General features: G+C 39.5%; 1 protein-coding gene across 1 annotated transcript in view; it reads left to right on the top strand.

The window, feature by feature from the left end:
* Window positions 1-22,499, top strand: part of JAG2 (jagged canonical Notch ligand 2) — a 68,454-nt gene that overhangs the window by 11,230 nt on the left and 34,725 nt on the right. Inside the window, exons 3-4 of the mRNA XM_058858921.1 lie at window positions 14,795-14,849; window positions 21,408-21,662. Coding sequence (XP_058714904.1) covers window positions 14,795-14,849; window positions 21,408-21,662 — 310 coding nt within the window. The remainder of the gene's footprint in view (window positions 1-14,794; window positions 14,850-21,407; window positions 21,663-22,499) is intronic.

The following is a 22,499-nucleotide window of genomic DNA, read 5'->3' as shown; positions in this document are numbered from 1 at the left end:
TGTTGTGTTTGGCTGTTGGATAGCTTTGTAGAACAGGGTATTTTTCCATGATTCATCCACACATATTGGTGCTTTCTCCTATCAGAAAGTGAGGAAAGGAAGGAAGTAGGGAAAATGAAGTGTTTGGACTTGCAAAGACGTGTAAGGTGTTGGCTGTCAAATATTTAGTGCTCCTGCAGTGCCTTCTGATGTTTACTGTTCAGCTGTGATAACTTCAGGGTTGTGGAGAGACTACCAAGCTATAAACCACATGTCTCTTGTTCTGGAAGAGGTGAAGGTAAAGTGGCCAGCCCAATCCCAGCTGGTGGCAATTCTTCAGAGGTTAATTTCCAGAATTCATATTCCTTCTATCTAACACTGCATGTCCTGGACTTGGACTGAAGGCTGTCAGAATGTTAATTGTCACAGGGCTTAGGCAGAAGCACAAACTGTTGCGTATCACCAGAACTTCTCAAGCTGCTCATATCTACACCCAGATCACTGCAGATGTAAGGTAAACAAAACAAGCTTTGGCTGACACGAAAGATAGTCTTGGCTTGTGGCAGCTTGCTATCAGTGATAATTTGTTTGTCCCTAAGCAATTAGGATGGATTTTAAAGATTTGGTACTCTGTGAACCTTCAGCTTGCCAAGGAATCTGGAGAAAGTTGGAACAGCAGGGAGTCAGTGGCAAATGAAGTGCTGAAACTGTAAAGTAGTCACTGGGACATATTTTTGAGTTATGGCTCCAGCTTTGGACTAACAAAATGACTCTTTTTTTTTTAATATTGGCCTACTTTCCATGGCTTTGTTGTGTTCTCTAGTGATAGGCATCCTTATGAGGAAAGCTATAACATTGTTAACCACTGGAGGAGTAACTAGGGGTCAGCAATGAAATAAATTTGAAGACTTGCTGACATAATCTGCCTTTCATAGCTCCCAGATCCATGTCAGTGGGAGGAGATGAATAAAAAAAAATAGAGAAGCATTTTGAATATATGTGCTTAGAGTAAATTTACAGGGCATGTGATTACTTTCAAAGGTTGCTTCATGTATTTTGCTACTTTTGTTACAAAGTTTTCCTTCCAAAGGTGTGCCCATTTGTGGTTTTTGTCTGATTTGTAATAATGTAAAGCTGTATCAGATCCCTTCCAGATTACCCGAACCTGAAAGAGATGATTGGATTTTGAAGTTCTGATGCTGCTTTGTAACAGTGGGATTGATAATGTCTTGGTTGTCATATATTCAAATAGCTTGGAATTGTAGGCTACATATGCTATTTTGTGCTGATTTTCTTTACTGCTATAAGCAATTAGTTTTTTAATAGTAATTAAGTTCAGTGTAGTGGTTGGTGCTGCAAACGTGCTAAACATTTACTGTAGCCACAAAGTACCGTTCAGAAGATTCAGTCCTGCTGCTGGAATACGATCGAAGCATTTGTTTCAGGAGTGTGTTTATTAACTTAGTTTTTTCATAGCTAAACTCTGGCTCTACCATGTATATTTAACTGTGCATAATCCCTGTTTAATCCTTTATTCAAGTTCTTTGTGTGTATTGATGTACATGAAAGAACTTGCACCCACTCTTAGGGTGGTGACTCTTATTTTTCTGCTCAACTTATTCCTGTAAATTTACAGAGAACTTAAATAAGGTGTTTTATTTCTGTTTGCTTCTCTGCCACCCTCTTTTAGCATGTGCAGAAGTTGAAAACTGAGCTGGTGTTTTGCTGGGGGCTGAAATGAAGGACAGCTTAGGTGTGTTGTCCCCTTCTTTTGGATGAATTACACTTCTGTTGTTGGCCATGAGCAGGTCTACTCTCTGATAAGTCTCTTATGGAAATGTGAAGTTCAAATTGACTTACTTTTTTTTGTGACTCAATGTAGCAGTAAAACAGAGACATTTGTGTTTCTTATTGTTGAAAAGGCCTGTGATGATACCTGTGCTCAGAGCCAAAGCCATGAGAGGAAGAGAATGGATTTTGTTTAGAGTTGCATGAGGGTTTGATCTGTGAGCTGCTGCCATCACTGTGGGCCAGTGGAGTCTTTGTTTCATGTCCCGTTTCAGCTGTGGCTGCTGCTGCCCAACGAGTTCTAGAGGTGACTCAGTTGGGTAGGGCTGATGAGGGAATTGAGGAGGACTTAGAAAAACAGTGCCACAATCTCTGCTCCCTTAGGAACAGTGATTGAGTGTGGGCCTCTCCCCTTCCTAAGGCAAGACATCTAGAGCTCATTAGCTGGAATTGGTTTTGTGGGCATTTGCTTTTTCAAAAACAAAGGGAAAGATTGCAGTGCTATCAACAGCTAACATTATTTAAAAGTGTTAAGATTAAAACTCTACTCTCTATTTCTTGGGCCTTTGCATACATAGAACTTGGGGGCATATCTGGTTTTTTATGTATTTGCTTACCTTCTTAGTATGCATATTTCCAAGACAAAGGAGAGTGCATGCAGGTGTTCTGTGTTTAGAACAATAATTAAAGTATGTTATTACATAGTTAGTTTAATTCCCTCTTGACTTCAAGTTGAAATTATAATGATGCATGGCTTCAAGTGCCCAGAGGACACTAATATCCATGCCACATGGAGTGCAGAGGGGAGGGGAAGAGCAGTATTAATTACTAGTTCATCTTTGAATTCTAAATATTAGCATAAAACAAGTCTTGTGCTAACCATTAATGGGTCTTCATGGTTGTTACATACACTTCAAAGGAGACAATCTAGCTACACTTTCATTAATGCAACAAGAAAGTGTGTGTATAATGGGCTTAATTTATCTTGGACTTCTTCCAAGACTTTAGGAAAAGAGTAGGACGTGGATACTTGGTTAATATCAAGTTTGTCTGAAACAGTTCAAAGGTGGTAGCAAGGCTGAAAGCTTCTGCTTCAATCTGATAGAGTGATGTTCAGATGGACCCCAACTGTCTGCCTGGTACTGTACTTGTATGTGTCTCTTTATCTGAAAGTCTTTTTTCTCTTTTCCCTAATTTCATCAATGCTTTCTTCTGTTCTTTGCTATTGGATTAACTGGGTGGATTTCTGCAAACTCCTAGTGCCAGCTCCAGCTGTGGTGGAGAGGACTGGAGCTTACTAGCTGTGAAGTCATGAAAGTATCTTAAGATGTAGCTGGTTTATTTCCTGTAACATAATGATTGGGCAAAATGTGTGTTGACACTTAATCCTATGATTCTCTATCTAAACCAGTGGATTCTGTTTTTTTTTGGGTTTTTTTGTCCACTAAAACTGGGTACTAGCAAAGAAACATCTACTGGAATTGCTACTCTGATCTTGTATATAATTTCCGATTTAATTTCAATTTCTAATCTCAAAAATCAACACCTTATGTTCTCCCTGAATAGGATGGAAGGCTGTTATTTAAGGTTCAAACGTGTTTTCAGGAACGATGCACATGGGGTTAATTCCATTTTCCTTTCTGCTGTTTTTTTGCTCTAGAGCTCTCAAAAAGGGAAATGTAACTGGGGGATGTTAACTAGGCTCTCCTGTTTGAGAGAAAGGCAGAATAGAAACTGTGATACTAGTTTGACAGATCAGGTTGGCTGCTAGGATGTTGTCTCTTCCTTTTGTATAGTTGTAGTGTTCCATACCAAATCCTTTTGCTCTGGTTGGTAGCTGTTGTACTTAAAATAGCATTAGTAATTGGCTGGCTTCTCTACTACTTTATTTCTTCTATGGTGTAGAAGAATATCTTGCTAATGCTATTTTATATTCCAGTATACTTTGGAGAAACCTCACTGGGACAGGCACAGTAACACCCATATCAAAGGATACCCAAATATTTGTTAACTTTTAATCAGACTACATAAAGGTTTAGTGTATATAGATATCTTAGGTAAATTAGCAGAGGGGAGCTGTGCCTGTAGGAAGGATGACTAATGGTTCTTCTATAACTGTTTTGTATTCTGTGCTCATCATTAGCTCTTACCAACTACTTGAAACAAAGCAAAGTGATGAGCAGGGTGGTTTAAAACTGTTTGCAGGTGGATTTTACCTTGTGTACATGCCATTCTTCATTATGGTGTCAATTTTTCTTTCACAGTGGTCATGTATAAACAGAGCATTGCTGTGCTCAGGCTGCTGGGACAAACTGTCTTTTTTTGAGGCCTGTTTTCCACGTGCCTAAAGCTTTTTATGGAATGCTAGGCCTCTGCCCAGCAGATCTGAGGATCAGCTCCAAGATGCTTTTGCCATGTTTTTAGTTGTACATTGGAATAAAATTGCTGAGTTGGGCTTCCTTTACCTGGAAGAAAAGCAGTTTCACAGAGTTGTCAAAGGGTATTGAGCTTCTGCAAGTCTTTCCCCAGGACTTATTGGATACCTGCAGGAGAAGATCTTATGTGCTTACTGACAAAAACTTTAAAGGAATTTTTTCCCTTACTGGAGAGTGTGAAAAAGTTCAAATGAAAAACATTACTAGCAGTTGGTTTACCTTTTTATAGGTATGACTCCAGAAGTCCAGAAGGCCTGTGATGTCTTAATTCCTACTTCTCTACTCGTTGTTTTTTGTTTTGGTCTAAAATGTGTTTCCTGAGGTCACTAAGGATTCTGATCTTTGCTCAGATTCTGAATCTGTGTTGTCTGAGGCATGGGCAGAGCCTGTAGCAACTGTCAGGGACACTGATACTCAGGCACGCCCAAATGGCTAAAAGGGTGTATCTACTGTTTCCATTTATCAAGAGTACTCCAGTACTCTCCATGCAGAGTATCTAGAAGCATCTTCTGGAAATCTAGCTAATTAACCTGGTTTGCTCTGAAGAGACTGGCTCTTCCTGTGTTTTGTGTCTGGGATCTTGTGTTATGATGAGGATTCCTTATGTGATTTCAAGTTGTGTTTTATGGAGAGTAGTATTGCATTTGAGGTGGTTCAATCAGCTAGGGAAAGTCCTGTAGCAAGTCTGTGACTGTTTTTTGCTTTTAATTCCCTTTCAGTTTTTAAGTTCTAACATTTTTTTTTAGCTGTTATTTTCAGACTGTCACAGATGCTCTTGCCTTCACAGCTTCTGTGCCAGTCATGCTAAACTAATCTTTGCCTTTCCTATTCCTCTTCCCCTCATTCTCCCTGGAGAATAAAGATGATGTTTTGAAAGCTGTTTTGTTCCTTAGACTGGTTCCTGAGTGGCTGAGACGCTTAGCTTTTAATGGGAGAAGTATTTCTTGCTTGCTCTTCAGCTGGTATGGAATAACATGTGTGGCTGGTGTGACACTTGGCTCAGTGACACACATAGATGGTGCAGAATCACTTTCTTAGTGAAGGAAGGTTAATTAGGAATAGCATTAGCCTTCATCTGTGCCACATGGAAGCTAGAAGGGGTTGGTTTTGGCTAGTGTAAATAAAATAGCTAAAGTTTGGAGATGAATTATGAAATTATTTCAGCTATTTTTCTGTTGGTAAACCTTGGTTTACCAATCTTCTCCAAAAGATGTAGTGGCTTTCTTACAGTTAAACCAGGATTTTTGTCACAAATGCGCTGATGAATTTTTGTGTGAAAAATTGCTATGAAATCATTAAGCTTTGTACTTCACTTGACACTTGTCAATCTTCTTCTGGTGAAATAAGTGCTTGCTGTATTTGAGCATTTCTGTTGTCTTGCCTTGAATGACAGTATGTTCTGCTTTGTGTCACCTGACTTAATTACTATTAAAAGGCTGTCTGGATTACCTTTTCCTCAGGGGATGTTTAGAAGCCTACAGTCCTCTAAACCTTTATTCTAAATAATATGATCTCCCAGATAGAACTTTAGCTCAGCTTGTCTTTTTTTATCTGAATAGCATTTGTTGCATTTACTGCAACAGGTACCTGACTGAATAGCGTGCTTGGGTCAGTGATTTCTGCACTTGTTCTATTTCATGTGATATTTCTGTGTTGCAGAAAGGAGAATCTTGATTAGATTTTTCAATTGTCTTCTTCTGTCATGATTTTCAAAGATGAGTTCTGAGATATAATTATAAATCTGATTTAGAATTGTGCTTTGTTTCTCATGGCTTCCTTTTCTTCCTCAAACACATTTTTGATTATCCTGGGATAGATGGTAATGGCTCAGGCAGGTGTGCAAGATTTCACATTGTAATTGTTTTATTAATTTTAGCACTGTCTTGTTTTAATGTCAGCCATGAGAAAAAGTGAAATGCTTGCTTCAGAACCACACCTGTACTGGAACTGGAGTTCAGGGAACATAAACAAATGTTCCTTGGAGGTTAAGGGCAAGAATATAGAAATCTGCTTGTTGTTGTCTCTAGCTTTGCTTTCAACCTGAGAGCCTTCACAAGTAGTTACGGTTGGTCTCTCCAAAGTGTTTGTACCAGTTTTCCCTTGGACCCCCAAAACTCTTAAAACCATTTTTCCCTTGGGCCAGCATTTTGCTAAGTTCTGCCTAAAATGCCATCTTCTCTGTCCTCATTTCTTCAGGCCATGAGTCCTGTTAGCTTACTTGCTTACCTTTTAGTTCTTGGCAAGACCATGGAAATAGATGATCTACTCCTGACCCATCCCTAGGGCCTGTTGAAGCATTCTATCACATGCTCTGGTTGTGTCTTTTCCAGGCTGAGGAGTTTTGGCCAACACTTTAATTTCTCTCATGGAAATAACATGATTCTTTGTTCTCTACTGTGTTTCTCTGGACCTTTGATTTCTACAGTCCCCCTCCTGGAAAACTTTTGTTTTCCTCTAAATTCTTTCCCTATCCAGCGTGCTCTTTTCAACAGACTTCTTAATATTAAGTAGTCAAGGCATGGATAAGAGTGGAAGGCAGATCTCTTACTGTGATCAAAGAGCTTGTGTTGAGTTTGTGAAGGGAACTCACTTAGCTGGGAGAAGCTACATGGCTTTAGTGGATTGAAGGAGTAGCTGGTTATGGTTATCAAAAGATAGATTTAGTGAAACCTTTCTTATCAATACAGATTTGCACAGAAGAACGAGATCACAGGTATCATTAACCCAGGGTTGTCACAGGCTCTATGAAAATTAGTTTACATTTAACAAGGTTGGAAGTTAAAATGAGATTTGCAATGTTGTACACCCACTAAAACAGTTGGTACAAAGAAATTCTGAAAGCTACTGTAGAAAGAGACAAGAGTAAGACTAAGAAGTTGTTTAAAGACCACCTAGAATGTCATTGTTCTAGTAACTAGAGTAAAGTTGCTGGTCATTCATCTAAGATGAAACTGATTATTTTTTCATAAGCATTACGAAAAAGCATTGCTTATTCAGTTGGGAAAAAAATTCCTCCTTGATGTATTGATTAGTTTGATAAGCCAGTACTTTTGTTGAGACTTGTGTCACAGGGGAGGTGCCTAGAAATGGCATAGGCAGAAGGCATTTGTAGTAAAATAGAAGTGTTTCAATAAAACTGGCAGTTTATAGCATAGATTAGTATTAAACATTGATATTCTTGTTTCTTGCTGGAAAATCTCAAGAAAGGCAAATTATCATGGGAGTCCTGAGTAGCTGAATTTTCACTGATTTTTTTTGTTGGTTCTGTAAGTATATGGAAAACAGATGATTTCTAAGTCAATCCTATGGTGTTTGCTGAAATTTAAGTGGCCACAGTTGGCAGCTTGGACTTCATAGTTGGAACTTAATCTCCCTGAACACAGCAGAGATGTGTACATGCTGGAATCAGGGGAAGGGGGATGGATAGGGTGGGGATGAATAGCAGACAGCTATAAAAAGAAGAGGCAAGCATTACTTCTGTTCCCCTTGGACTAGCATTACTGCTATGTGTGTAATGGTGAAAGGCACCCCTTTAAAATAGGGAGGGGATCTTCTAGGAGCTGAGAGCTGTCAGCAGATGAGCTGTTCTTCAGATGAAATCCTCACGTGACTGCTGCCTGGTCACATCTCCTGCAGGCTTTTTTAAATGAGAAGCTAATGATTTGCTCCTGGTGCTGTGAAAACTGTTCCTGGGGTGCCTGTTTCCTTTTTCCTCAGGGATGCTGCTGCCCTGGCTGCAGCAGCTGTCTAACAGGTGCTATCAGAGGTCAGGGCCAGTGCTGAACCAAATGTGCCATCTCTGACTTGCCATTTGTCACAAGGTTGACTTGGCTGAGATGTGCTTTGAGTTTCTGTCTAGGGTGCTAAGTTACAAGAAGGTTGTGGAGTCTTTATTCCCATGGTTTAGCTTCTCATATGTAGGTGGATCTCCAGAGGGCTCTTTGATCTGAGCTGACTGCGTTAACGTCCTGCCTTGAGGAGCTCTTGTCTGAAATGGCATTTTGGGCTTTTGTGAAAATGGGTCACTGTTTCCTACAGGCATTAGCTAAAGCTAGTATGTGAATTGAGATGATTTCAAGAACTCCACAGCTGAAATGTTTGCTGTCCCATAATATATAACGACCTATTCATACTGAGAAACTCCTGATCCATTCTGTCACTGCAGGAGGATCAGAGTATCTCCAGAGTTCCACCTGAAGATCTTACTGCAAATGGCTTCTGTGGGAAGGTATATCAGGATCCTGATAGTTTGATTAGCCTGGAGAGAAGCACACTGCTCCTGTTTCATAAAACACTAGGCACTGCCAAATAGGTGTTGCAATACCCCTTTGAATTCCTCCTTCAAGTTGTTTTATCTCCTGGATGTGTGTAGCTGGTTGTTGGTAGGTTTCTTCCACCTAGTTGCTAGGTAATTTTCTTGACCTGAAATGAGTCTCTACCTGTGAGTTAAATTTGCTATATTAACTCCAGGACTGACTCTAATTCACTTGTTGTTTTTATTTGTACTCTTTTTGCAATGAAATTATCTTAATAGTCTAGATTTCCCTCTGCCACCCCCATATGCACACACACATACACACCCCTCCAACTCAGGTTTTGCTTAGTTTGGTGGAGGAGTGGAATGAGTGTTCAGACTCATGTAGGTGGATATATCAGCCTGTTGTCTGTTAACCATGGCGAAAAATAGCCCCCTCACCCCTCCCTGGTTTTGCAGACTTCCTAAAGATTGTCAGGTGGGGCTAATTCACAAAGGGTTCCCCTCACACAGCAGTAGGGCTCCAGAGTTTGTAAACATCTTGCTTTTGTGACTGGGCCAAGAGGAGTATAACTGCAGTAATTGCTCTCAAATAGAAAACTTGAACTTGCTCAGCTGCTTTCTGCTATCTGCTGCTGATGTTTGCAGGACTCTAACCCAGCCTTCCATTCCTAACAAAATGGGATTGTTTGGCCCTGGTTTCCAAAGGGAAGGCTTTAGTTTAGGACTCACTATGGTTGTGCCTTAAATGAAAAAATGAAGATGTAGAGGATGGTCATCATTATGATTTTGCATGGTGGATGGTCTCTGAATTCAGCAGACAAACTTCTTGTGTGCAAGTGGCTGAAATATCCTTCAAGTTTCAGAAAAGTCCCCTACCCTGCCCCCAGCCCCCATCTTCCCCCCAAATGGGGATGATTTACCCCTTCAGTAAAGGTCCCTATTATGACTTTATAATGTCTGTTTCTACAAGATAAACCTGAAGACTGCCTGTCTGCCCTTAAACTTGTATTGACTATGAGTCCTAGATCTTCTCAGAATCTTTCTTAGTTTCTTCCTTATTCGCTTTCCACCTCTGGGTTATTCATGAGGAAGTTGTATGAACTTGCTGCAGAGTTCCTGGGGAAGGAAATGGAATATGCTTGCCTTGAAGTCAGCTTTTTCCATGGCAGGCATCTGCCTGGGGGAGGGTGAGGAGGTGCTGAAAACAAGAAAAGGGAGGGCAAGCCCACAGACCTGTGCTTGTCTCACTTGACTCTAAGTTTCTTATGAAAGCAAGTATGAGAATTAACTGTGCTGATCAAGACTTAATGGACTTAAAGAAATATTGGTTGTGGCTTGTTCCAGAAGTTAAAAAAATTAACCTGCAGCAAGACTAGCGATATGCCATCCAGTGTTTGGACAGTTGAAATGTTTGAGTACAAATGTTTCCTGTGATTGATTGAGGTTTGAAAAGAACAAGTGTTTACTGGAAATGAGACCCTGCATTTACTGTGTGACAGAACAGGAAGATAAGGTGGGCTTGGGATTTGTTTAGGAGCCACACTTTTTTTGTACTTCATAGCTTTTTCAGACTGTGGGTTGGAGAATCTAACTTCTATACCTGACTGAAAATGCTGTCATCAGATTGATCATCTCTCTTGGGATGAAAATTCTGACATGACTGGTTTGCCAAAAAAAAACCCCATACCTTTTGAATGTTGATTTTCAGATATCAAGGTGATAGTAATAGTTCATGAAAAGACAGTGCCAAACCAATATTACAGGTCTTGTTTCCCCCCTCCCCAGAAAAGAGGTCGCTGGGATAGTAAGGGGAGTGTTTTGTTTAGTATAAACAGTGGAATAATGCTTTGAAGTTGCTTCTGTCAACACCAATCCTGAGGAAAAAAACACAACTGAGGCAGCATCAGCAGGATAAACAGACTTAATTTGTATCTTTCCAAGCTACTTGGCATATCTGTTTAGTTAACTCCTACGAAATGGCTCTTGCATAAGCTGTGCTCTTCTGCAGGAGTGCGCTGATGCTTTTCTGACTTGTTGCCTTCAACATCTTCTGAGTTTTCTTTTGATGAGCACAAATGATGATATGTGTTTAATTCTTTCCAAAAAAATAAACCTAATCACCAGTCAATAGAATTGTCTGTTTTATAGTGCTGTATGTTCCGTACCCCCATTCCCTTTCCCTCAAATCTGTGGCATGGTCACTTCAACAATATTTTCTAAATATTTTGCCAGTACTAGTTCTAAATATTTTGCTAGTCCTGGTTTAAATGAACAACAGCTACTACTTCACAAAGCTTCTTGTATGTATTAGAGCAGACTGGAATATGCATGTCCTGCTGTTCTATTAGCCTACAGCAAGAGTTGTGTGCAAGTTCAATAAGCATGTGTGGTGGGCTGTGTGTGTGTATTATGAGTAGGGCTCATGATTTTGGGGCTTTCTTAGGATACTTGTTTAGTGTTTTTTGTTAGATTTATGCATGAACTAAAGCACACTTCCATCAACAGTCTCCGTGGAGAACATGTTCTTAAATAACTTTTAAGTGAGTCTGTTCATATTAAAGGTACATCAAGAAGCCAGGACAGTGCTGGATGATGTGAGGGAGTTAAAGATTTGCTGTATGGGTAGTCCTTAGGTTCTGAAGAAGAGCTAAATTAATGCATGTTCTGTTGCTATTCAATTTGAGAAAGATGTCTGGTGTCAATGTCTCTGCTAGAGATGAGTTACTTGCAGCTGGTGTCAGTAGATGTGTTGGTTAGAGACTTTCTGTAGAAGAGTTCAGGTGTGACTAATGTCAAGTGGTGGTGGAGTTTCCATAAAATAAGTATGGCCAGTATGAAGCTGAAAATATCCCTTAAAATTTATATCCATTAATGTTATTAAACTTTAGTGCTTACTCTGTTTATTAGGTAAGGTTGCACTCAGGCTGAGTTGTATGGATGTTAAAATTTCCTAATAAATCATTTTGGTAGTAGAATGTGTTTCTGATAATTGAGCCATAACTGGGAAGCTCTCAGTGCCACATATTATGAACATATTTAGTAACACAGATGCTTTTTGTAAGTTTTCAGCTGTCATTTTAAAGTGAAGTGCAAAATTCAAAGACATGTAAGCAGATCTCGTGCAAGACTTGATACATGTGGTAGTGGGCAAGATTTGTTTTTTTTAACAAGTGGGTTAAGGACCAATTTTCTCTCTTGAGGTGTAGTAGTTGCATTGTGATGATCCATTGCACTACCACAGGGAGGAATTCCACTTTCAAGTTGTTGGCCAGCTGGAGAGGAGGAAGGATGACAGGTTGGGTTGGTAACCTTAACTATCTTCTCTAGAGGTAAAGTAACCATAAAAATCAGTTTTACAGTTGCATTTTTGCTGTGTCTGTTTGGGGTTTTTAGAGAGTAGCTGTGTAACTTAGCAGAGAGCAGAAGTTGGACAACTGAGAGCTGTCCCAGCTGAAGCTGATGGTTCAGTAAATACACATTCGTCTGTCAATACTGTGTAGTGCCATTTGATTAACATCTCTAATCTCCTGCAAATGTGACTGCAAGCTTTCTTGAAAGGTTACACTCCAAATGCTCGTTCATGTGTGAACAGCCAAGTGCCAGCCTGGTCACCCATAAAAGTAGACTCAGGGAAGTGAAAGGATTTAAGTCTTTGTCTTGTCTTTGTTGAGTAGGTTCTCTAAACTTGTTACAGGTGGGCTGTGGTTCTTGTTGGTGACCAGTGGGAGGCTGGTTAAAGCAGATGCTGGAGACCAGGCCTGTGGGACCTGGGGCCTGCAAAGGCATGAGGAGGCAACATGAGCTGTGTGGGCTCCTCCACATTTTGGAGGAGCAGCTCTGCACCAGAGTCATAGTAGCTCATAATGTATTATTAAGCTTTTATAAGGCTGTAAAGCAATATTTTTGGTTCCAGAGACTATGCCAACTTAGACCATGAGGTTTGCCACCAGACCTCTGGGATTTCTTGTTATAAGCATCTAAAATGGGTAGAATGCCTCTTTATTGCCATTCCCACAGTCCAGCACAGTCACACTGGAACGGTGCATTGCTTGGAACTCTTTACCCATGAAAATTCCTCAGCATCTTGAGCACAGATGCTTTTAAATGGTATCATGGGAAAGCATAGATGACTGGTCTGGTTCCTAAGATAGCAAGTCCATCTTAAATTTTTTGCTGCCTTTGTGGGCAGTCAGATGCAGCAGCCAATTTGCAGCTGGACAGACCAGCCCTTGCATAAGTAAATGGACATCTGGAAGCATTTGAGCACTGGTCTATACTTCTAATACAAATCAGTGGAACACAGGAAAACTAAGGGATATGTTAGGAGATAAGTAGTTAAAAGTGGAAGATGTGGATAACTTTGGACCTTGCACTGATTGGCAGAATTCTGCCTAGATATTAACTCATAATTTTGGTGCAAAATAAGGAGACAGAAGTTGCCAGAAGATGATGTTAGGGCAGTATTATATAGAACTTATTTTCTCAACTATTCAATGTATGGATGTTTTTTTCAGGTAGCAGTTAGGAAGAGGAGTTGCAGGTAGTGTTTTCAGAGTACAATAGAATCCTATTCACTTCCCTAAGTGCTGAGACTGGGGAGTGCAGGGAGTTGGAGGGTGAAGCTACTAAAATGCTCTGCTAATATTTGTCTTGAAAAATCAGGTGGAGTTGAGCTGTGCTGTCAGACCTCAGAGGTAGAGCCCTTTGCTTTCTCAGCTGATCTCTCTCAGTTGTCCATTTCCAAAGGCAGTACAAACTCAAGTATGTCTCTGTCCAGTATGGTCACTGCTGAGCTCACTTTCCCCTTGCTTTCTTTAGTCTAATCTAAATAGCCACCACTAAACCTGTTTGTTTTTCACTGATGTAAAATCATCTTCCCTAGTATATATCTGAAGGTGAAAACACAGTAGGCTTATTTTCAAAAGCTGAGTTGTGTTTTGTATGTTAATGTAAGTGAGCAGTAGGAAAAGAAGCACTCAAGTACGTTTCTGAGTAGAATGATCTCTGCTGTAGTCATGGAAGACCTCAGAGAGCCCTTCTGCTTGGGGGCTGCATTGATCCTGTTGCTGCTGCTCTTTAAAAATGGGGATGTTCCAGTGTTTTGATCAACCCTCCTTGGTGTGGAGTTGAGGGGTGTATAAATCACATAAAGAGCTATCTCAAAATAAAAACACACATCTCATGATGCAACAGTAAAATAGTCCCAATGACCCTGTGAAAGATGGCTGAATTCTTACATAATCCTCTTCCAAAGAAAGTCCTTGCAATTTCTTGGCTGAGTGTCTCCATATCCATGTGAATTTATAGATCATTAGGCTGTGAACTGTGTACACATTAGGGCTTGGCTCTGCATGAAGATGTGTATAGGATGACTTTATGATAGTGGTGCAATAACTCTTTTCTGTTCTTGATGGTTTTTCCTTGATTTTGAATGTATGTGAGGATCTCAATGTTATTTGTAGCACTTGGAAACTATCAAAGTTGAATGGTTTGACAGCTATTCTTGTTCAACTCAAAGCAGTTTAAAATTATCTATGCATAACTTATTTAGAAAAAAGTTTAGTGTTTGAATATCAACATCTGTCCTACATATTTGATCATAAACCAAGGAAAATGCCTGAAGCCTTGGTTTAGTGAAGTAAAGCCTTCATGTTTTTTCTAAGTCATTTAGGAGCTGTCTGAAATCATGAGTTTTTTTCTTTCCTCAGGGGAAAGTACAGTACCAGGTGTGCTTACTGTAGTAATTGTTTCTGCTGGGTCTTTTTTAGATCTGTTTTTTTATGCTACCCTTTCATGAGACAGAAATCTAAATTTTTTGATAGATGCAGGATGAAATGTGTATTCCTTCTTTAGATATGTTTTTCTGATCTGGTATAGACTTATTTTTCATGTGCTTTCTAAATGATAGCTCTCATTCCTTTTTAGGGGAGGTGGTTCAGTTGTTTAAGTCTTAAATATCCCAGCTGTTTCCCAAGGTTCAGAACCTCATTTCATTTAAACCTTTTAGGGCTGCTTCTGAAAAAGATTTCTGTGGGTAAGCAAAGCTGAGAACTAGATGCAGTGGGGAGAGAGTAATAATAATTCAGTCCTCAATGTATGTCTGTGTGTGCATGGAATGTTTTTGTTTTGCTGTTAGCATGGCTTGTCCCACAATATTTTAATGCTGTTATACTTGAGAAGATGCTTTCAAGGACTTTCACATGACAATAGAGAAGTGAAATTTTCTACTGCTTTCAGTTGGCTTTCTTGTAGCAGTAATATCTTCTTATTTCAAATCAGTTTGTCTGGTTATAACAGTTTATTACTGTCTAATTGGTGTCTTGTTTTTTTTCAGAGGTCGTTCACATTAATATTAGAAGCATGGGATTGGGATAATGATACAAAAGCTGGTGAGTATGCAAAGGTTGGAGTTTGTACTTATTTTGTGCAAATTGGGGAGGGGGAAAATTGTATCCTGCTCCAGTCAGCCATCCCTCCAAATCAGCTCTAGGCAAACCTGTTGTCTGAGTAAAGGGCATGTACAAATCCAAACAGTGAGCATTGGGTTAGGAACTGTGAAAAATTATTGCTTTATAGGAAAAAGAGAGGACAGTTGAAAATAAAGAGTGTAATTAACACATAACTCGTGATAATTAACTCTAAAAATGCTATGCCTTTTTTTTTAAAAAAAAGGAAGATAATCTGTAAAGTTGCACTTCAAATTCTCCTCACTCTGCCTGTGATCCCACTAAGCAATATTTTGTACTAGATATCTAGATCTAGTACAAGTACTAGATCTCTGCAATCAAAAGTGTACTTCATATTTTTGATGAAATTGTTCTAAATCTTGGTGTGATCCCTTCTCTGTTTCTCCTTAAGTACTGGAGCTTACCTTGCATTTTCAGTCTGTAAATGCTAATACTCAGCATCAAAGCAGGGTTATTGATCTGAAGTGAAAGCAGGATTATTTTATAAATACCCCAAAACCATATCAAGGTGCTGATTGCCATAAAGCTGCTAAAGCAAGACTCCGTCTTGAACCTACTCTTTGTAAATGGTTTACAAATATGTCTTAAAATAACCAGTGCTTCTGTGTACAAGAAAAAAATGAACCTCAGACTTGCATTATGGTTATTGATGGACTATTTCATTTCAGTTGGGATCAATTTAGAGGAAGGTAACTGTTTGAACATTGATAACGAACGGGTTATATATTTCCCATGTCATCATCAGATTCTGTATCAGTATGAGCAGAATGACTTTTTAGTTTGTTCCTGAACCCTTCTTCTGTTAGAATTAAGCTTATTTTGTCTTAACAGCTCCTTTAGCCTTTTTCTATTTGCTGTGTTTTCTTTATGTCACTGATATTAATGCTGTTGCAACCTTTCAGTTGAGTTTGTCCACAGCCTTCTTGAATGGCACTTCCTAAAGCTGGGTATGGTATTCAAAATGAGATCTTGTGTGCTGAGCAGAGTAAGCCTGAATCTTGAATAACTCAGAGTAACTCATTGGAGGAATCCTCTTGAATGCTTTTTTTCAAATATACTGTGTGATATTAATTGAAATGATTTCCAGTTTGGGAATAATTTATCTAGGGGCAGCTAGTACAACAAATATTTAGAGTATTCATGCCCTAGTTACAGAGGGCAAATCAACTCATGAGATGGAAAGGACTGAACATGAAGAGAGCCTATCCTGCCATTAATCTGTATGCATTCAAGTGCTGGATTTCATTTTTTAATTAACTTCTTAATAAATAAGAGTATTGTAACTTTCTGTTTATTTCTTAGAATTTGCAGAATCCTCTTGCAAATCTGTAGCTTTAAACCCCGGATTTCTTCTAAAGACACTTGATAAGAGGACAGTCACCTCAGGCTTCTGTTAGGTCTTTGTTATGCTTTTTAGTTTAACAAGCTCTAACAAATCTCTTTACTTGCATTCTTTTTTTTCCCTCCTGAACTTCAGGCCAACAGGATATAGAGTGTCTTCTGGAGGCCCAATGTGCCATCTCCTTAAATTAACAGTTTCTATGAACTGTGGGAGAGTATAGAAGTGTCAGATTACAGTTTAGCTCTATGAGAAACTGCTGATGGAAAGTGAACTTCCCTTTAATTTAGGCTGCCAGAGAGAGGTACTGCAAAGTTATATTGCAGCTAAAGCCTTGAAGGCTTGTCAGGTGAATTTAGGAAGGCTTTGTTAGCTTGTAATTTGGCAGAAGACTAGCTAAATGCTTGTCTTGGTTAAATGTTTCTGTAGTCTGTTTTCTGATTCTGTGATAGTGATGTGTTGCTTTGCTGTGCTTCAATTTAAATTTGCATATAAGATTCCTAGGAAGAATTCCTTAATGTTGAAGGTTTTTCTTTTTTTTTTTTTTTTTTGAGGGATTTTGGCTGTAAGTCTGAGTCCTCCAGTAGGTTTTGCCTTGTGAATCTGTCAAGACGCAAAGATGCTTCACTTGTATTTTTGCAAGCACCACTGAACTGCCAAACAGGCACAGATCAGTAAAATTTCACACTAGAGAAGAGGAAAGAGAATACAGCAGCTCCTCCAGAGAGCAAACAATATCAGGTCCTGGAGGGGTGAAGTGAATGTCTGTGGAAAGCCTAACTCCCTGTCAATCCTGAGCGCTGGGCTGATCTGGGGATCTGGTTACATGTATCTTCTGTTGCTGCTGTAAGATAGATTAATCAAAGTAATTGCCAGAGTCTGTTTATAAGCTGATTAATTAGTTCTAGAGTCAGGTTTTGCTTTCCTTAAATGGGGATGAGTAAGGCTGAAAGTTAAGTGTACAGTCTGTGTTCCAGCTTGGATTGTCAAGTGGGTATTAAAAACCAAAACAGCCCAAAGCCCCCCATCCAAAACAAAACAACCTCTCCAACAAAATAAAAAACAAAACAATAGCAGCAACAAAAATAACGAAACCCAAACAGAACAATAAGGAAACAAAAATCCTCTCCTAAGACCTAGAAAGAGTGGCTTCCAGTGAACAACTTGAAGATTTGTTTGTTATTCCCTCCCTCTGTGTCCGAGCATCCTGCATTCTTCTTGCACTCAGTGAAGGCAGCAGGACTCAGAGCTGACCTGTGAAGTACCATCTCAAGAGCAAGTCTGCTGTGGCAAATGTTTCCCCTGTACCAATTATTAGAGAATCCTTCAGCCCCGGTTCCTGAACTGCTCCTGTTTTTCTCCTCCTGAGTGCAGCAGGGTTGGCTCGGGGGTAAACTTCTGGCAGTGTAGTGTTACCACTTGTTTGCTTTGGGAGGGTGGAAGAGGGGAAGAGGAAACTGGCTTAGATACAAAGTCACTGCAGAGGGCCTGCTCGCTGTCATCTGTCACAGCAGTTCCACTTTCCAGGTAAGTCACTTGACTTGGCAGACCTAGCAGAGGTCTTGGCAATGCCCAACCCAGCCCTGCCTTGACAAAGCAAGCTGGCATCTTCATATGTGAAGTAACTTTCCATTTGACTCTTGTCTACTGCAGGGATGCAGTGGTTGCTTTCCTCCTTCCCATTGATCTGTAAGAGACTAATCTGTCCACAGTGCTCTAAAACATGCTGAAGAGAATATGCTCCTGCTCCTTTGGATGTGAAGTTCATGTGATGTCACTGTGTTCCTTTACAAACAACTACCAGCATCACCTTCTGTAGGGCCCTTTTGGCTTGTTGGGAGTGTCTGACCTCTGCCAAGGGTTAGGGTGCTGATGGACTGTGTTCTTATTTGTATATCACAGTTAGATACTCTTCAGATAAGGCTTTCTCTTCTGAAAATCAGATGCTCTGGGAACATTAATTAGAGAACTACCTTTTAGCCTTCATTTCCTTTATGCAAGCATCTCTACCACTATCTGCTTTTCTAGAGAGGCTTGTAGAAACTCTAATAATCAAGGAAATTGCTTGGGGGCTATTTGTATTGTAAGTTTGAATAATGAATGATGCTTTTTTGACCAATAACCAAACAAATTCAATTATGCCTTTACTGAGGGCTAAAGAAGTGTGAATCCCTAAGATCTACTTCTATGGCAGTCAGATGCAGGGAGCAAACTCATCTCATTTAACAGTTAGGTGAGAGAGACTGAATATCTTCAGACACACTTTGGTATTGTGGGGGAGGAAGGAGAAACCTTGACAAACACGTTCCTCCCTGTGTTTACAGATCTCTCTGGGAGATGCACCCTCTACCTTGGATCAGTGTTAAATCTTAAGTTAAACAGAACTCTTATACTTTGGTACCTAAGAGTTTAGTATTAGAAATGAAATGGCTTGGAGCTGATTCCCTCATGCCTTTTGTGGCTCAGGGTAAATTATTTGGCTTGCTTATTTAGGCTGTTAAACCCTGCTTACACTGATACAAGCTTGAGGAAAAACCCTTAAGACTCTGAATACATTCCTTTTCAGAGGAGCTTGTGAAGATAAAGTTCGAGTGTTCAAAAAGATAAAAAGAGCACTTCTGAGTTATTTCCCCTGTTCTTGACCCCCTGCTATCAAGAGGTCTGTTCTGCATAGGTATATTTGCCCTAGCTGTAATGCTTGTTCCAGTTAACTGGGTCTGATGAATCTCCATTAGCCTGAAGATGCCTGATAAGAATTTTATTATATAATCCACTCCTTTAATCTCTTAAAGTGAGTGTTCTTCAGTACATCTGATGCACTTTGAGGAAACACTTTGACAGCAGTGGCTGCTGCAGCTGTTTATAAGGAGCCTATGTTACTTATTACAGGAAAGCAGCTCTGTAATGTATATTTGCTATTTGTTCAATTTTCCTTGACCATCTGGTGATTCAGCATGTTTTCCTTTATAGTTTTTCAGATCAATAGTCATTGGAGGAAAAGATGATTATTAAAGGATGCTGAGATTTGCTCAGGGAAATGGCGGTGTCACCATCCCTGGAGGTGTTTGGAAGACATGTAGATGTGGCACTTGGGGACATGGTTTAGTGGTGGTCTTGGCAGTGCAGGGTTAGTGGCTGGGCTTTGACGGCCTTAAAGGTCTTTTCCAACCTAAAAAGTTCTGTGATTCTGTCTAATCATTAAAGTTTCAATGGTGACTGGTGTGATAAATATCCTGCTGGTAAAATGTGAAATGCAGACAGCCTTTTCTGTCGTGCACATGCTGCTGGATGATGGAGTAGCTCATGCAAGGGAATGAGAGTTAAAGAAGAGAGGGATAGGCTTCAGTGTGTCTTGGCCAGCCATGATGTATTTTATGAAGTCTAGTGCAAGCAAGTGTGACTTACAGCTTATACATGGCAATACCACTTTTATTGATAAAGCAGAGAGATACTGTGGGGTCTTAATAACTGGAGTACCTTTCAATGCTGAGTTAAAAGGGATTATTTTTAAGTTCAGTATTTTTTAATTTCAAGCGGAAACGTTTTTATAGAAGCAAGCTTAGAAAAAGATGCCAAGAGAGCCTGATACTTCTGTAACTATTATTTTCTCTTAATATTGGAGGGGCTGCAAATTGTCACCTTAGTCCTTTTACATGCTGAGGGGAAAATGCTACTTTGCTAAGAGATGCACAGGATTCCTCTAAACTGTCAGTAACGTTCTGGTTGAGAAACAGTCACTCCTTGGGTTTTGTTTTCTAAACATATGATGTTAATGAGTTTTAGAAAGCAACTGGGTAGGTAAAATGTGTTTGCTAAAGATGGTAGCTTAGTATTGCTTGCTACTAGCTTGGCATGTTCTGTAGTATTAATTTGAACTTCAGGCTTTATCTCACTATTATATTAGCCTTTTGCTGTGTGCAAGTTTTTGGTTATTAATTTCTTTTAACATGTACTTTACAGAATCTTTATTTAAAAAGAAATTGGGTGGTGAAGCTCTGAGCTGGCATATGTTCAAGTGAAGCTTCTGTACCTTTTTTTCATCCTTAAGTAGTGTTTGTAGTTCCAGATGCAATTTGCAGTCACCTAGAAAACCCATTAGAAAACTCTTGACACTGGGATTGCTCACTGTTTGCCCCTACCCCCGTGCATTGGGCTTTGCTTATTTTCAATATTTGCTGAAGCAACTGTATAATTTCATTTTATTGTCTATAATTGTCTCACCTTCTGGTAATGAAGCTTCTATACAAAGAATTACATGGATGAAGATACAAAATGTATATTAATGCAAATGAAAATACTCTGCGTTGGGATTTTGTATAATGTTACAGCCTAGAATCCTCTTGTCCCCTGGGGTATGTAATTCCTTGTGCAGGTTTGGCCTCAGTGAGTGGAGCCTGGCAGTAGCAAAGCTGCTGCTCTCCATGGGGACAAGGCAGGATGCTCACAGAGTGTGCTGCAGCAGGGATCACAGTTATCAGGAGTTTCACTGATAAGAAGAATACAGAGCTGAGAATGGCCCTTGATAGTGCTGGGTTCACTTGTTTATTTCTCCTCAAAATGTTAAACACTAGCTGTGCAGTGTTCTACGGAATGGTTGTTAAAGATGTTTTGCCTTTATTCTAGAGAGAATGATAAAATAGAAACAAGCTAATTTATGTATATAATACAAGCCTACCAGAGCATTCACTATTGCTCAGTAATCTTGCAGCAAGTGGAATATATTGTTATATTTTTTAAACTTAAACTTGCAGCAGAGAACTTTATCTTAGCTATGATATTATGCAGATCTTGCAATTTTATAAGAACAAAACGGAGGCAAGAAGAGCCTCAGATCAAGATAAAGCTGCTGGTTGTCAGCATGTGGGTGTGGTATGTTTGGCTGCCTTGAAAAATAAGCTATTTCCTATGGATTATGTTCCAGGGTTTTTTAATATTTCCTCTGGGACACTTTTTTAAATTGGCCTTCCTGTAATGAACTTTGCAAGGCAAAGGAAAATTCAGTTATACAGTAGATCTTTATCATCTTAACATTTTCTTTGCTTTCTTCCTTTAACCAGTTGAGTACTTCTGATTGGATTCCGTATGTCCTTGTGTGCTATCAAACTTAACCCTCTGTTGAATTTGCCTTTCTTTCCAAAAAGGTGAAAACTTACTAATAGAGCGAGTGGCACATGCTGGCATGATCAACCCAGAAGATCGATGGAAGACCCTACAAATTAATGGTCCTGTTGCCCACTTTGAAGTGCAAATAAGGGTGAAATGTGACGAAAATTACTACAGTGCTCTGTGCAACAAGTTCTGTGGCCCTCGAGATGACTTTGTTGGTCACTACACGTGTGATCAAAATGGAAACAAAGCCTGCATGGAAGGTTGGATGGGAGAAGAATGCAAACAAGGTAGTATGTTTTCTTTGTCTTGGATTAGCCCTGGTGTATATAGAATAGGTATAAACTGCAGTAGGTATTTCTGTGGTGTCAGTGCTGTAGCATATTAATTTTAGCACTTACAGGCTTTGCCCTTTCAATACAAATCTTTGCTTTAAACATCCTCTCTGAAAAGTGGAGCACAGGATACAGTGTTGCATCTGGTGTGTGCTGTAAGCATACCTAAACAAATTTAGTATTCAGGGGAAAATCTTTTTACTAATTGACTTTTTTCAATGGTGGTGTTCCTTCAAAGAAAAATGATGCATTACATCTGTTAATGTAAGATTTTATTGAAGTGACATCATCACTTACACAGTAGACTTCAATCCTATAAAAATGCACCCATAACACTGTTTCTTCAAATGAAACAGTTTTAAGTGTAAAGTGCACAAGGCTGAAAGCTTTTTGATGGCCTTTAATGGGAACAGAAATTTGAGTGTAGTCATCTCTTTTAATGTACCACTCAATCAAATCTCTGTATTTTGCCTTCACGAAGTAATTAGTGCTAAAATTATTTGACATACTCTTCTTCCTGCTGAGGGCTTTTTGGTTTTTGTTTTCTGTTCCTTTTCAGTAAAAAGCTTGTTAATGATGGGGAGGACCATTTTTAGGGCTTACTCAGGGTTATGTATCACTTAAAGTTTGGGATTTCCAGCATAATACCAGTCTTACATCAGGTTTTAAAAAAAAACATATTAAAGTTTCAGTGCTGACACTCCTGCTGCAAAGGTTTTTGGCTGTAATGGTGCTGTGTTCTGTGAAATAACTGTCTGGAAGGAGCAACTATTGGAACATGGCAGAAGGTGA

Source organism: Poecile atricapillus, chromosome 1 (genome assembly GCF_030490865.1).
Source record: "Poecile atricapillus isolate bPoeAtr1 chromosome 1, bPoeAtr1.hap1, whole genome shotgun sequence".
Classification (NCBI taxonomy): domain Eukaryota; kingdom Metazoa; phylum Chordata; class Aves; order Passeriformes; family Paridae; genus Poecile; species Poecile atricapillus.
This window is presented reverse-complemented; position numbering and strand designations above follow the sequence as displayed.